This window comes from Schistocerca cancellata, chromosome 5 (assembly GCF_023864275.1).
Source record: "Schistocerca cancellata isolate TAMUIC-IGC-003103 chromosome 5, iqSchCanc2.1, whole genome shotgun sequence".
In the NCBI taxonomy this organism is placed as follows: domain Eukaryota; kingdom Metazoa; phylum Arthropoda; class Insecta; order Orthoptera; family Acrididae; genus Schistocerca; species Schistocerca cancellata.
Window position 1 is genome coordinate 722,063,055 of NC_064630.1, and position 17,011 is coordinate 722,080,065.

General features: G+C 41.7%; 1 protein-coding gene across 2 annotated transcripts in view; it reads right to left on the reverse strand.

Moving 5' to 3' along the window:
* Positions 1–17,011, reverse strand: part of LOC126188183 (SET and MYND domain-containing protein 4-like) — a 141,903-nt gene that overhangs the window by 119,744 nt on the left and 5,148 nt on the right. For both annotated transcript variants that reach the window (XM_049929708.1, XM_049929707.1), the window contains exon 2: positions 7,342–7,576. In XM_049929708.1, the coding sequence (XP_049785665.1) occupies positions 7,342–7,575 (234 nt within the window). In that variant the 5' untranslated portion in view covers position 7,576. The remainder of the gene's footprint in view (positions 1–7,341; positions 7,577–17,011) is intronic.

Genomic DNA, 17,011 nt, shown 5'->3' on the forward strand with positions numbered 1-17,011 from the left:
CGTGAATGGAGGGACGAATGGAGACGTGTCGTCTTCAGCGATGAGAGTCGCTTCTGCCTTGGTGCCAATGATGGTCGTATGCGTGTTTGGCGCCGTGCAGGTGAGCGCCACAATCAGGACTGCATACGACCGAGGCACACAGGGCCAACACCCGGCATCATGGTGTGGGGAGCGATCTCCTACACTGGCCGTACACCACTGGTGATCGTCGAGGGGACACTGAATAGTGCACGGTACATCCAAACCGTCATCGAACCCATCGTTCTACCATTCCTAGACCGGCAAGGGAACTTGCTGTTCCAACAGGACAATGCACGTCCGCATGTATCCCGTGCCACCCAACGTGCTCTAGAAGGTGTAAGTCAACTACCCTGGCCAGCAAGGTCTCCGGATCTGTCCCCCATTGAGCATGTTTGGGACTGGATGAAGCGTCGTCTCACGCGGTCTGCACGTCCAGCACGAACGCTGGTCCAACTGAGGTGCCAGGTGGAAATGGCATGGCAAGCCGTTCCACAGGACTACATCCAGCATCTCTACGATCGTCTCCATGGGAGAACAGCAGCCTGCATTGCTGCGAAAGGTGGATATACACTGTACTAGTGCCGACATTGTGCATGCTCTGTTGCCTGTGTCTATGTGCCTGTGGTTCTGTCAGTGTGATCATGTGATGTATCTGACCCCAGGAATGTGTCAATAAAGTTTCCCCTTCCTGGGACAATGAATTCATGGTGTTCTTATTTCAATTTCCAGGAGTGTACATGGTACTTCCCATTGTACCATTTATTAGGGCTTCTTCTTGTCCCATTCACATATGGAGAAAGAATGACCATTTAAACACCTCTGTGCACACTGGAATTACTCTAATATTGTCCTTGCAATCCCTAGGAGAGAGACACACATAGCCAGGGAGCTTAACTCTGGATGAGGGAATTAACCTTGATGTACGAGCCAATCTACAGGGGAGCAGAGTCTGAATACCACACAGAGAACAAGCATGGAGGAAAACACAACATGTGACCTGTGTGAGCAACTGACAACTGAGCACATGGAGGAGGATGAGGAGATTAATGTATAGCATCCTGTCGACAACTAGGTCATTAGAGACGGAGCACATGCTCGGATTAGGGAAGGATGGGGAAGGAAACCAGACGTGCCTTTTCAAAGGAACCATCCCAGCATTTGCCTGAAATGGTTTAGGGAAATTATGGAAATTCTAAATCAGGATGGCTGGAGATGGATTTGAACTGTCATCCTCCTGAATGCAAGTCCAGTGTGCTAACAACTGCGCCTCCTCGCTCGCTCTGAGCACATGGAAACAGAGCACTGCGCAAGGCAAAGGCTTCATCCACAAGCACTGAGATCAATGGTGGAACTAACTGACAAGCCTATTAATGCCAGCACACAATCACCACAGTTAGTGGCTCTGCCCAAGACAAGCTTTGCCTGAGCTCTTCATGACAGTGTTCTGCGATAACTGCACAGCTTCTCTGTCTTCATCTCAATGTCTGCTAATGGAGATTATGAACACAAAATAGTTTGTGTATATCTTCAACTGTTTGCCATTTCAATCCCTACAGCATCTTCATTACATTCTCCCAGGGTCAATCAAACCTTTGAGCATTCATGCTGCCCTTCTCTGAATATGTTAAGTATCCCATGCTAGTCCCATTTGGTATGGATCCTACACACTTGAGCAATTTTCTAGCATTGGCCACATGAATGTTTGTAAGCAATCTCCTTTGTGGGCTGATTGTATTTCCTCAGTATTCTAACAATGACGCACAATATGCCATTTGCTCCATTTACAACTGAGCCTATGTGATCATCCTATGGTGGGGCCTGACAGCCACATGATCCTGCAAACGAGTAGCAATTTTTTCGGTAGTTACACGGACAACACTCTGGAAGATTGACCACTTTGGCCTTGTAATAGTAGCCAACATGGCCTTGCTACGTTGATGCTGAAGCACGGCTGAATTCAAGGGGAACTACAGCCACTATATTCCCCATGGGCATGCAGCTCTGCTTTATGAATGAATGTGTAAAACATTCCAGAGGTAAAACTGTCCCACGTTTGGATCTCCAAGTAGGGGCTAATCTGGACATTGTTACCAGAAAAAAATAAAAAGAAAAAAAATTGGCATGCTACTGGTTGGAGTGTGAAATGTTAGACCTCCTTAACCAGCTAGGTGCTCTATAGAACTTGAAGTCAGAAGTAACAGATAGGACAGGATTTCTCATTACAATAGAAAAAGGAAGTAAACACAAAATCAAATAAGAGTAATGAAGGAGTAGGTCTAATAATGAACAAGAAATGAGGGATGTACATAAGGTACTATGAATAGCATAGTGACCATAGTGAACAGGTCATCAGACAGACACAAGGCTACAACTGACCAACTGAAAAAAAGTATAACGAGATAAAAGAAATTATCCAGTAGATTATTGGAGATGAAAAATTCACTATGTTGTGTGACTGGAATTTGACAGCAGGAAAAGGAAGAGATGGAAAAACAATACAAGAACATGGGATGGGCACAGGGAATCAAAGGGGAAGCTGCATGGTACAATTTTGCACAGTGTACAATTTAATCACTTGGTCTAAGAATCATGGAAGAATGCTGTATATGTGTAAGAAATCTGGAAGATTTTAGATAAATTATATACTGCTAAAACAGAGATTTTAAACTGCAAAACAGTTACCGGAGTAAATGTAGACTCCAGCTGTTGTGTCTAGACAAGACAGCCTAGACACAATGAGATGAAGCCGAAAGGCACGCGCTTAAACTCACGCAGGCTGGCGTGAGGTCTGAAACAGGATACGTAATGAATGCTATAAAGAAAAGTATGTAGCTTCTGGAATACTTAACTTTAATCCACATTTGTAGAACATCGCTCTTGATGATACATTAATAGAATATCAATATCAATTGAATACGGTGCCTTGCTAGGTCGTAGCAACTGTAGCTGAAGGCTATGCTAACTATCGTCTCGGCAAATGAGAGCGTAGTTGTCAGTGAACCGTTCCTTGCAAAGTCGGCTGTACAACTGGGCGAGTGCTAGTACGTCTCTCTAGACCTGCCGTGTGGTGGCGCTCGGTCTGCAATTACTGACAGTGGCAACACGCGGGTCCGTCGTATACTAGCGGACCGCGGACGATTTAAATGCTACCACCTAGCAAGTGTGGTGTCTGGCGGTGACACCACACCAGCCATATTACGAAATGTAGATTACAGGTGAAGAAACTGCAATAAGCCAGGAAATTGTGGAGGGGGAACCTGAATAAGCTGAAAGAACTGAAGATTGTTGGTAGTTTCAAAGGGAGTGTTAGGGAATAGCTGACAGAAACAAGTTATAGAAACATGATAGAATGTAAATGGGTAGCTTTCAGAAACGAAATAGTAAAAACTGCACAAAAGGAGCAACTAGGCAAAACGAAAATGCCACATAGGAATTCTTGGATAACATATGAGATATCAGATTCAATTGATGTAACAAGAAAACATCAAAATGCAAAAAGTGAAACAGGCAGAAGGGTATACAGATATGTAAAAAAGTGAGAGTGACGGGCGAGTCAAAGTAGCAATGTGAAGAGAAATGCAAACCTGTAGAAGCATGCATGAGTGTAAGAAAGATAGCAGGGTGTATACGCGGACAAGGAAAAAAAATTCCCGGATTTTCCCCGGATTTCCAGATTAAAAATACACTTTCTCCTGGATGAAAACACACTTTTTCCATGTTATTAAGTGACAGTATATTTTCCCTCGGAACTGTAAAACTTATCAATCCTTTGAATGGTTCTGTTTTTATACACAGGCATAGAATTTCCTGGCACTTTAGAAAATGAAACTCCGGAAGAAAACTCCTTTTGGAAAGATTTTTATGTACACTGTATATTTTCATTTACGAAAGTATAAATTCAAATTCCACCAAACACTGCATGTCACTTTCCGAACCATTGTAATTGAGATTGCGATGGACTTTTGTAAGCCAGTCATAGCTCATCTCACGTGACCCCGCCAGCCGATGACAGTGGATATTCAGACCACAGGACACGTGATGTAATAGCAACATCACTGTTAAGTAGCGCGGATACACAAACAGGAAAAGTTAATGTTTTAAATTAATATACATAGTGTTGCTACAGGAAAAGCAAAGCTTTCATATATAATATTGGTCTCTAAGGTTAATAAGCTGCAAGAGAAGCTAAGCTTTCACATATAATGTTCATATTTTTTGCGCATGTTACACTTTAGGATATATCACACATATGTGCCAGTAAAACTTTTAGCCGAGTCCAGTGACTTGTCCTCAAAGTTTTCCACAAATAAATTAGCAACCGCAGAGGAGAGAGAGAGCTTCACATAGCACTACATCAATTTGCTCATAATAACAACATGAATGTCTGGTCTTCTGGGCTCGAAATACTTCTAAGTGCCTCATCAGCAAATGCTCTGTGATTTACGAAATTCATCGTACATTTTCACACATAGTTCAACTTGCATAAAAGGAAATTTACTTTGAAAGTAATGCTTTTCAAACCACCATTCGCAATATTTTCCTGTGACCTGTTAGAAATAGGTTTGTTTCAGTAGTCGTCAGACAGCGCCAGATAATAGGCACCACCGTGCTTTGGCAGCTACTATGACACAGGAAGCCTGTATGTTCGTACGTGTAAAACATTAAAAGATCTTACATTATGCCATAAAAGAAAAAAGACATCAGAGGATACTCCAAGAGCATTGGAATTTCGTGAACCATACTAAAATGATGATGATGATGTTTGGTTTGTGGGGCGCTCAACTGCGTGGTTATCAGCGCCCGTACAATTACCCAATCTTTGCTCAGTCCAATTTCGCCACTTTCCTGGATGATGATGAAATGATGAGGACAACACGAACACCCAGTCATCTCGAGGCAGGTGAAAATCCCTGACCCCGCCGGGAATCGAACCCGGGACCCCGTGCTCGGGAAGCGAGAACGCTACCGCGAGACCACGAGCGGCGGACCTCGCCATACTAAAATGGCACATTTTAAAGTGCATACTTAAAGAGAACATTTGTATGTCCGGATTCCCAATGAAGTACGCCTTGACCTGATATTAAGCTTCTCAGTGTGGGTTTCGGGATGTAAATTTTCTAGGAGTACCAGGACTGTATTAACTCATTTTTTATTCTTTATTATGGCATAATGCCATACGTGGTAGAAGATGAAAATGTGCACTTGAAATGCAGCGAGCAGTTGAAATTAGCCAATAGTGTGGAACCAAACACTTTGTTTCAAACACATTGACTGCCTCAGCACAAAAGATTAATAAAAACAAAATTTCTTTAGCAAACCGACAAAAATAACTTCATTGTTCTACAAGGTGATTAATGCATGGCTGTCAGAAAAGTGGAAATAAAATAAAATTTGAAACTAATAACGTATATTAGCCTTCCGTAATTATGTGAATGTATTTTAATTCACTTGATAGCTCCTGGCCACAGAAATCCATTTTGTTTTCATTTGACGTGAAAGCAGTAAACGGAGAGGAATCAGCAAAATCACTAAATGTAAATATGGGTCACGTGGAGACTGCACACTTCCCCACTTTAACTCAGACTGCTCTGCACATCAGCCTTGGATCTATGATATTTCAGAACTGGGACAATACTAAGATAGTGCCCCCCCCCCCCCCCCCAAATCCAGCCTCCTTCCTCAAGTGTTTGAGATACGACATCAAAAATTTTAAAAAATCGAATTTTTGAAATAGGTCTATGTTCATTTTTCATGGATAATGTCATATCTCGCCAAAAGAATGTAGGAAGTTACACTTAAAAATTCAATCAGTGTAAGCAGCAGAAATCTTTCCAATTGGGGAGAAATCACTTACGGGTATCCCACAAGGCCTTAATTTTCTCATATATGTAGACTACCTTCCATCTAAACAACAAGCTGAATTAGTTCTTTTTGGACAAGTCACAACAGTTTGCAATCCATCCAAACATACACACAACATGAGAAGTGGTAAATAATTTTCTGTGAATGGTCTAATCCTCAATTTCAAAAAGACACAACATATTCAGTTCTACATGTCCAGAGATACTATACCAACAACAACTGTAAAAAACAGTGAGGAAATTTCAAAAATTTTAAGTGTCCATATTGATGAGAATTTAAACTGGAAAAAAACATGTTCTGCAATTCTAAAAACAACTTAGTTCAGCAATATTTGCATTTCAAAACATTGGAAATCTTTGGGAAAGATAAATCCGTAACTTGACATATTTCTGAGTACTTTCATTCAATAACATCATATAGAATAATGGTCTGGGGTAGCTCATCTTTAAGAAAGAAAGTGTTCATTGATCAAATATGTATTGCAAGAATAATAAGCAATGCTCACCCACAATCATATTGTGGACATCTGTTTGAGGAGTTCACATTTCGACTACTGTTTCATAGTATAATTACTCCCTTATGGAGTCTGTTTTAAATAATACATTAAAGCAAAAGCAATTACAATACCAGAAGAAAAATGATATTCATTACACCACATCAAGGTTGTCTTTAGTAGAAAAAGTGGTGCATTCAAAAGGTGGTGGGTAAGGGATACTAACTCCCAATATCATTACAAAATAATAATAATTTAAAAGGTCAGCATAGCCATATTTTCATATTAATGTGTAATGTGATTGTGAAATGACCAGTTCCATGTCATGACAATGAATTGTACAAATGATTTGTGGAACATGAAACAATATAACAAAAGTTCACACTGTCACTAAAGTTGCCTCTGTAGGCCAATGTGAGGTTGCTTCTCACCTTGATACACCAGAATGAAGAGGCTAAGAACATAAATACATGCCCAAGAGATGTACGAGTATTTACGAAGGGTAGCATCATATTTGAAGAATTTCTTTTAATAGGACTGAACACTTATCCACAAATGAGGTACTTCAAGAGTAAACACAGTTTTCATATTGAGATGAATTGGATGAGGAACCATACATGAAATAGTAATTAGGATGGTCTTTGGACTCAACTAGAATGATGGAATCCCACAAAATATGTAGACTAGTACTTTCAGAAAAAAGCACTGTGGAGCATTTTATTGCTGTCCTGCCTCATTGGCAGTTTAAAGCAATGAACAAAAGCTGTATTTCTCTGAAAAGCATTATCAGCTACAATACTGCAGCAAGAATCAACAACATTCCAAAATAAAATTTTGACATTAATAATAGATGATGAATAACAGCAACAGAAACTTACAAATTGTAATATTCCAGTGTTTTAGTGTGCCCTTTCTTTCTCCAATTTATTACAACATGCAAATTGTGAACTATAAATTTAGAGTACCTCATACGCTCCCAAATAAAACAAGGCAGCAGATCTATTTGCAACAGCCAAAGCCATTTCCTTGCTGTTATACAATGCATGTGCCATGCTCTCTGTAAACAATTCAACACTAGACGCATAGTCTTTGTATTTGAATTTTTCATTCCCATCAGCCCTCAGTTTAGATGACTGAGTTGGTGATTTCGGCAGGCATCTCTTACTTTTTACAAATGTGATCCACTCCAACAGTTTCATTCTGTGAACAGAAATATAAATAAAATTATATTTATATTACTCTTTTTACTTACAATTAATACTACAGAACTAGAGTAGATGAGACAGAAAATTAAATTGTGTCAAGTTTAATGGATTATAACATTAGTCTTGTCTCTTTCTAAGCATTTTAATGTTTTTAGTAAGGAAGTTATTTATACTAACTGCTTTAGCTTCAGCTGAAATGAGTAGTAGTAAACGTGTCAAAATGTTACAACACCACCAAGCCACAGTGCTGCTGATAACACGAGATGATTTCATCAATGAAATTCACTGAGGAAGCTTGCATTATCATATGCTATTTGGCATGATTAAAACAGCTTGCTACTTTCGTCCATTTAGCTAGCAAGAGGGGAGATAACATTGTTATTCCAGTTAAGCCAGTAGCAAGCTAACTTCCTTCCTGTGCCACCAACAGTTTGATTAGTACAGTGCACCTATTGTCACAACATCAGTAAAGAATAGCATGTGGTATGGAGCAGTGGCATCTTCTGTGTGATTTACTTGCTCCCTCCATGATAAAGACTCCTTTTCTTTTTCTTTAATCCATGGTTGAACTCATGCCTCTACTGTGCATTGTGGTGGGATGGGACCAGCACAGCAGACTTCATTATTAGTTAATGGCTGCAACCCTCTAAAATAGACTTGAATGTATTATAAGTCACTGACGTTTGGGTCTGTTGGAATGTGAACTGCTCCAGTATTTGGATGTATTTATGACTGGGATGAACCTCCTGTGAGCATAGCTCTGCTGAGGTTTAGCACTGTTCACATGTGCCACCAAACACTTTGGGCCCTGGCACGCTAACCCACGAGGGATAGAGTTGTTAAAGGTCTTACTGTCACATGTGAGTTCCTGTGAAGTCAGTATTAAAGCCCAGGTGGAACAACATTGGGATTAGTAGTCAGACGAAATCCTCGCAATTGCTTTAGTCTACAAGGTACACCCAGATACTACAGGACACACACAATGGTCAGAAGTCTGGCCAAATAAACGATAGCATGGACCTTTGAAACCCAATCACTTCCACTACTTGTTTAGGAACAATACACTGAAAAAATATTAGTGGAATTGGGAGAGAAGTTAAATAATATATCGAATAGGATCACAATGCTCATCAGAGGTGCTGTGAAAACTGAAGATCACATTAGATGAAAATCATGATGTATTTCATTATAGAGGATCTGAGCAAGAAGGAAATTTAATAGTGGGCTTACTGTGAACAAGACTATTAAAAACAATAATACAGCAAGATATCATTTGTAATCCATACAGATCATTAAATTCTATGCACCAATGTGCTCACATTCTGATCAAGATGTAGAGGAACCTCGCAGAGAGTTACAGAAACTAACAAATGATAGCGAATACCATTAAAATGTAATACCGGGTGTTCTCAATGCGAAAATGGGATGTAGTTTTTAAAAAATTGTTCTTCAGAAGGAATTCCGGTTATGAGAAAGCATGCATCACCATATACTATTTGGCTTGTTAAAACAGCTTGCATCTTTTACACGTGTAGTTAGCAGGAGGGGATATAACATTGTCATTCTGGTGAAGCCAGTGGCAAGCTAACTTCCTTTTAGTGTCACCAACAGTTTGATAAGGTTTCCCCACGTGGAACAACTTTGGGATTCTGAGGGAACCCAGGCAATGGCTTTAGGCCATAGGGCACACCCAGATATTACAGCTCACACACAATGGTCAGGAGTCTTGCCAAATGAACACTAGCAATGGCCTTTGAAACCCACTCGCTTCTACTACTTGTTTAGGGACAATAAATTAAGACCTGTTAATAAACACATCAAAAAACGTTTTACATCTCCCCAGTTCCCAGAACTCCTGAAGACAGACATTGACTGTGGATATTGTATCAGAGAGTCCCTCTGACTGTTCAGAGATGTCACTGAACCTGCCCAAAGGTGTACACAACTATGCAGGAGCAGTGCCTATTAGACGGAAGGGGTCCAACAGCCGATCAGTTCCAGTCATTCCACCAGGAAGGAGGTACACGGCTCGTGTTGTTGTAGCTCAACCATGCCTAGACGGTCAATACCGCAGTTTGATCGCGTCCGCATTGCTATTTTGTGCCAGGAAGGGCTTTCAACAAGGGATGCATCCAGGTGTCTCGGAGTGAAGCAAAGCGATGATGTTCGGACATGGAGGAGATACAGAGAGACAGAAACTGTTGATGACGTGCCTCGCGCAGGACACCCAAGGGCTACTACTGCAGTGGATGACCTCTACCTAAGGATTATGGCTCGGAGGAACCCTGACAGCAACGCCACTATGTTCAATAATGCTTTTTGTGTAGCCATAGGGCATCGTGTTACAGCTCAAATTGTGTGCAATAGGCTGCATGATGCGCAACTTCACTCCCAATGTCCATGGGGAAGTCCATCTTTGCAACCATGACACCGTGCAGCGTGGTACAGATGGGCCCAACAACATGCCAGGAAGGGCTTTCAACAAGGGATGCATCCAGGTGTCTCTGAGTGAAGCAAAGCGATGATGTTCGGACATGGAGGAGATACAGAGAGACAGAAACTGTTGATGCCGAATGGACTGCTCAGGACTGGCATCACATTCTCTTTACCAATGAGTGTCGCATATGCTTTCAACAAGACAATCGTCGGAGATGTGTTTGGAGGCAACCCGGTCAGGCTGAACATCTTAGATACACTGTCCAGCGAGTGCAGCAAGGTGGAGGTTCCCTGCTGTGGGCCGACGCACACCAGTGGTAGTCATGGAAGGCGCCCTAATGGTCATACGATACGTGAATGCCATCCTCTGACCAATAGTGCAACCATATCGACAGCATATTGGCGAGGCATTCGTCTTCATAGATGACAATTCGTGCCCCCACCATGCACATCTTGTGAATTACTTCCTTCAGGATAGCGACATCACTCGACTAGAGTGGCCAGCATGGTCTCCAGACATGAACCCGATCAAACGTGCCTGGGATAGATTGAAAAGGGCTGTTTATGGACGACGTGACCCATCTAGCACTCTGAGGGATCTACACCAAATCGCTGTTCAGGAGTGGGTCAGTCTGGACCAACAATGTCTTGATGAGCTTGTGGATGGTATGCCACAATGAATACAGGCACGCATCAATGCAAGAGGACATGCTACTGGGCTTTAGAGGTACTGGTATGTTCAGCAAATTGGACCACCACCTCTGAAGGTCTCACTGTTTGGTGGTACAACATGTAATGTGTGGTTTTCATGATCAATAAAAAGAGCAGAAATAGTGTTTTTCTTGATCTTTATTCCAATTTTCTGTACAGGTTCTGGAAATCTTGGAACCAAGGTGCTGCAAAATTTTTTTTGATGTGTCTACAATGATGAAAAGTCCTTGGTGGAATACGGCTAATGACAGAAGGAATGGTTCTTGTCTCATAACCAAAGTTCCTTCTGAAGAACCAATTTTTAAAATTGTATCTCATTTTTGCATTAAGATTCACTGACACTAGTTAGTTTCTCTAACTTTCTGTAGAGGTCCTCTACCTTCTGATCAGAATTTGAGCATGTTGGTGCACAGAATAGCTATGGAAATGGAAATGAGCATTTGGCATCATTGGTCAGGAGGTCCCGTATGGGGCAGGTCCGGCCGCCTTGGTGCAGGTGTTTATTACAGTCGACGCCACATTGGGCGATCTGCGTGCCGGAGGGGGATGAAATGATGATGAAGACAACACAACACCCAGTCCCTGAGCAGAGAAAATCCCTGAGCCAGCCGGGAATCGATCCCGGGCCCCTTAGGACGGCAATCTGTCACGCTGACCATTCAGCTAAGGGGGCAGACATAGAACAGCTATAGCATATACACTGTTCAAATACTCTATGAAATGTGGCCAAGTAGAATCTTGCAAATCATCTGATATTTTATTGGGCAACCATCCTATTATTATCACGGCACTTAAGAATGCTACCTGGCCTCACTCCAGTAAGTTATACAAACAGGTCATGCATTAGTGGAATTTGTTGGATCTACAGATGTTTTGCATTAATTAAAGTTACTATCTGGTTTTATATAAACTGTTTCCAAGCGATATAATGTAACTGCCTGACGTTAGTTTTTCAAAACATAAAGAATGAAGTGCTAAAGATTTATTGATGTAATGATAAAAAGTCCTTCATGGAATATGACTTGTGAAATGAGGAAAGGTACTTACCTATCATGTAACTAAGGCACTGAATGGTTGACAGGCATGCTAACAAGACTGAAAACTTCGCTGAGCTTTCAAAAATTTATCTTCTTTAGAGCTAATTAACATGCCATGTACATCCACATAAATGCACACAGCTACACAGTACGAGCTGACTATTTTTCTCAGCACCGTAGTGCATCTGGTGTGAGGAGTTGTGCCAAGTGGAGTAAGTGAGAAGAGAAAAGATGCACAGAGGGAAATAAGAAGGTGGAAAAAGGATGGCTGAAGGCTGGGAGGGAGAGGCGGCAAGGGAACAGAATAGGAATATGGCACTGATAAACTCCCTCTGGTGCAATTTACAGGAGTTGGGTGCACCACACAATGAAGTGAAGAAATGGTTAAGTGAGCAAGATAGAATCAAGGAAGAGAGAGAACTGGAGAGGAAGTGTGAGTGTAGATTGATGGGGTAAGGGTTGTGTGTTTGGTGGGGAAGGTGAGGCATGGTAGCAGAAGTAGAGGGTGAGGGGGGGGGGGGGGGCAGGAAAATTATAAGATTGAAGAGTGTGCTGTAAGGATAACTCCTATTTACAAATCAAAATTATAAGATTGAAGGGTGTGTTGTAAGGATAACTCCTATTTACAAATCAGAGAATGTGGAAATGGGGAGAATTATCCAGGTGGCATGGGTTGTGAAGCAAGCACTGAAATTGAATCTGTTGTCCCCAGCTGTGTCTTCTGCCACTGATTGGTAAATTTTTCTCTTGGTCACAATTTGGCAGACAGTAGGTCGGTGGTCATACCCTCATAAAAGAGTTCTGTCAAAGTTACAGCAGAGCAGGTATACTATGCCACTGATTTCACAGGTGGCCCTCCCTTTGATAGAGTTATATACTTCTGTAGCAAGACTGAAATAGAATGTGTGCAGTAGTTGCATACAACAGGTCTTCCACTGGTATTAAGCATGTGGTGAAGGTTTGTAAATAAATGTGGTGTAAGTATGTACCAGAATACTTCATGGACTGAATTAGCAGTTGAATATCACCCTGAGACACATGGAAAGGTTTACGGATAGGATGTTCCTAATTTCCAGACACAATAATAGAAAGTCAAAGCCCAGCTGAAGGACGTGGCTGGGTAATGAAAGGGGTTCTCTTTTGCACCTGGTTCTTGCGAGTGTTTGAAGGATTATGGATGTGTGTGGATACAGCATAGGAGGTCTGTTTGTGATTTAGGACTGGAGGGCAATACCATTTGTCAAGACTATCAGCATAAAAAATGATTGCTTGTCACAGATGTGCCACCTGTAAGCAATCAGACTGTGAATGAGAAACTTTTTAGTGTGGAAGGGAGGGCAGCGATCAAACTGGAGGTACTGTTGACAACTGATGGGCTTGATAAAGGACAGAGGTTTTCACAGAGCCATGAGAGAGGTGGAGGGACAAAATGATGAGGATGAAGTACAAAGTATTGAAACTAATGAGGAATGAGGATAGTGTGTCTTAGCTTGGGTCCAGGTCATGAAGTTATTATCAATGAATCTGAACCGGGAAAGCAGTTAAGATCTTGGGCGGCCACACAACTTTCCTTTAGATGGTCTACAATCTAGTTGGCGTATAAGAGTAACACCTACATGCCCGCTGCTGGCTGTGTTGCTGATTTGTTTGTATACAGCCCCATTGAAAGAGAGATAGTTATGGATCAGGACATAGTTGGTCAGGTTTATAACAAATGAGGTGGTGGGTTTGGGACCAGTAAGACATTGGGGAAAGTCATGCTATGTGAGCAGGAAATGATAGTACACTATGTGATCAAAAGTATCTGGACACCTGGCTGAAAATGACTTACAAGTTCGTGGCGTCCTCCATTGGTAATGCTGGAATTCAATACGGTGCTGGCCCATCCTTAGCCTTGATCACAGCTTCCACTCTTGCAAGCATACATTCAATTAGCTGCTGCAAGATTTCTAGGAAAATGGCAGCCCATTCTTCACAGAGTGCTGCACTGAAGTGAGGTATCAATATCGGTCGATTAGGCCTGGCACGAAGTCAGTGTTCCAAAACATCCCAAAGGTGTTCTATAGGATTCAGATCAGGACTCTATGCAGGCCAGTCCATTACAGGGATGTTACTGTCATGTAACCACTCCGCCATAGGCCGTGCATTATGAACAGGTGCTCGATTGTGTTGAAAGATGAAATCACCATCCCCAAATTGCTCTTCAGCAGTGGGACGCAAGAAGGTGCTAAACATCAATGTAGGCCTGTGTTGCGATAGTGCCATGCAAAACAACAAGGGTTGCAAGCCCCATGGAAAACACACCATTACACCACCACCTCCGAATTTTACTGTTGGCACTACACATGCTAGCAGATGATGCTCACTGGGCATTCCCAAACCCACACCCTGCTATCGGACTGCCACACTGTGTGCCATGATTCGTCACTCCACACAACAGTTTTCCACAGTTCAATCATCCAGTGTTTACGCTTCTTACACCAAGCGAGGCACTGTTTGGCATTTACTGGTGTGATGTGTAGTTTATGAGCAGCCGCTCGACAATGAAATCCAAGTTTTCTCACCTCCCGCCTAACTGTCATAGTACTTGCAGTTGATCTTGATGCAGTTTGGAATTACTGTGTGATGGTCTGGATAGATGTCTGCCTATTACACATGATGACTCTCTTCAACTGTCGGCGGTCTCTGTAGGTCAGCAGACGAGGTCGGCCAGTACTCTTTTGTTGTGTATGTGTCCCTTCATGTTTCCACTTCACTATCACATTGAAACAGTGGACCTAGGGAAATTTTGGAGTGTGGAAATCTTGCGCACAGATGTATGACAGAAGTGACACCCAATCACCAGACTACGTTGGAAGTCCGCGAGTTCTACGGAGCACCCCATTCTGCTCTGTCGCGATGTCTAATGACTACTGAGATCGCTGATATGGAGTACCTGGCAGTAGGTGGCAGCACAATGGGGTGTGCGGATACTTTTGTACACATAGTGTATGTATGGTAATATTACACATATCGCCACTATATTCCTAGTTCCAATATAAAAATCGGAGACAGCCAAACAGTTTACAGTCCCAGTAATGAAAGTTATAAGAAACACAAATAAAAATGAGTGTAGTACTTTTAGATCAATAACTGCTGACAGCATTTTTCTTTTTTTTCAAAAAACAAGAAAAGCACATTAGACCTCTAACTGGAAAAGTAGATTTGCCCACATGGAGGGATTTGGATTATTATGAATTTCCAATACATGTTGTAGTCTTCAGCCCAAAGATTGGTTTGGTGTGGCTCTCTATGATAATTTGCCACATGCAAGCCTCATCATCTCCAAATAACACTGCAACCAATATTCATTTGAACCTGTTCATTGTATTCATCTCTTTGTCTCCACTATAATTAACCCCCCCCCCCCCCCCCCATGCCCAAACACACTCATACTTTCCTCCAATACTATACCGATGATACTTTGGTGTCCCAGAATAAGTCCTATCAATCATTCCCTTCTTTTAGTCTCATTGTGCGACAAGTTTCTTTTCTCCACAGTTCTATCCAGTACTTCCTCATTAGGTTTGTGATCTACCCATCCAATGTTCAGCACTCTTCTGCAGCACTACATTTCAAAAGCTTTACTCTCCTCTTTGCAAAATTCTTACCATTCACATTTCACTTCTATACATGGCAATACTCCCAACAATGACCTTCAGAAAAGACTTCCTAACACTTCAATTTACATTCCATTTTAACAAATTTCTCTTTTCCCGTATCACTTTTCTCACCCTTGCCAGACTATTTTTTATATTCTTTCTGCTTCGGCCATCATCAGCTATTTTACTGCCCAACTACCAAAATGCATCTACTACTTTAAGAGACAGCCTTGCCGCAGTGTATACACCGGTTCACGTGAGATCACCGAAGTTGAGTGCTGTCGGGCGTGGTCGGTATTTGGATGGGTGACCATCCAGGCTGCCATGCGCTGTTGCCATTTTTCGGGGTGCTCTCAGCCTCGTGATGCCAATTGAGGAGCTACTCGACCAAATAGTAGCGGCTTCGGTCAAGAATACCATCTTACGATCGGGAGAGCGGTGTGCTGACCTCACGCCCCTCCTATCTGCATCCTCCACCGAGGATGACACGGTGGTCGGATGGTCCCAGGTAGGCCACTCATGGCCTGAAGATGGAGTGCTAGTGTCTCAGTTTCTAATTTAATTCCCTCAGCATCACCTGCTTTGATCTGAATGCATTCCATTACCGTTATTTTATTTTTTATTAATGTCTATCTTCTAAACCTCTTTTCAACACACTATTCATTCTGCTCAACTGGTCTTTCAAGTCCTTTGTTATCTATGACAGAAGTATAATGTCATCGACAACACTCAAAGGTGTTTCTTTTTTGTCACCCTGTAGTTTAATTCCTATTGCAAATTTTTCTTTGGTTTCCATTACTGTATGATAGATGTACAGGTCATCAAACATCAGGGATACTGCAAAAGTTTTAAACAATGTTTCACTCCCTGTATTTTATCCTTCCTACCATCAGAATCTCAAAGATTGTACTGCAGTCAGTATTGTCAAAATCTTTCTCTAAATCTACAGGTATAAATACTGGTTTGCCTTTCCTCAATCTATCTTGTAAGAGAAGTCTTGGGGTCAGTAGTGCCTCATAAGTTCCTATATGTTCCTACACTTCTCTGGGATCCAAACTCATCTTCGCCAAAGTTGGCTTCTACCAATTTTTCCAATCTTCTGTATATAATTTGTGTCAGTATTTTGCAACCATGGCTCATTAATATTTACACCTGTTATCAACTGATTTATTTTGAACTGGAATTATTCTTCCTTATGTCTGAGGGTGTTTTGCCTGTCTCCCACGTCTAATGTTAAAGTAAACACTGAACCATTGACTGAAGACAGGCTGTAAAAGTACAAAACAGGCAGCAAAAGAGAAAACACAATTTTCACCAAAAGACTAACGGAACTCATAATTATGCCAAATATGCACTTACCATCAATAATATTTATGAGTCTGACAAGCAAAGAGATACTGCTCCTTACACACCTCATCAGAATGAAAGCAGCAAACAAGAAATGTGAACAATAAAAGAAATGGCAAGAGTTTTCAAATATTCAAATTACGAATCCAGCTTTCCAACAGCTGTGTGGGCAGAGTTGTGTCTGTTTCTGTTAGTCCTTGTGAATAATGAATAAGCAAGACATAAACAATTGTGTATTGGAGGGTCCTCAAGTTATGC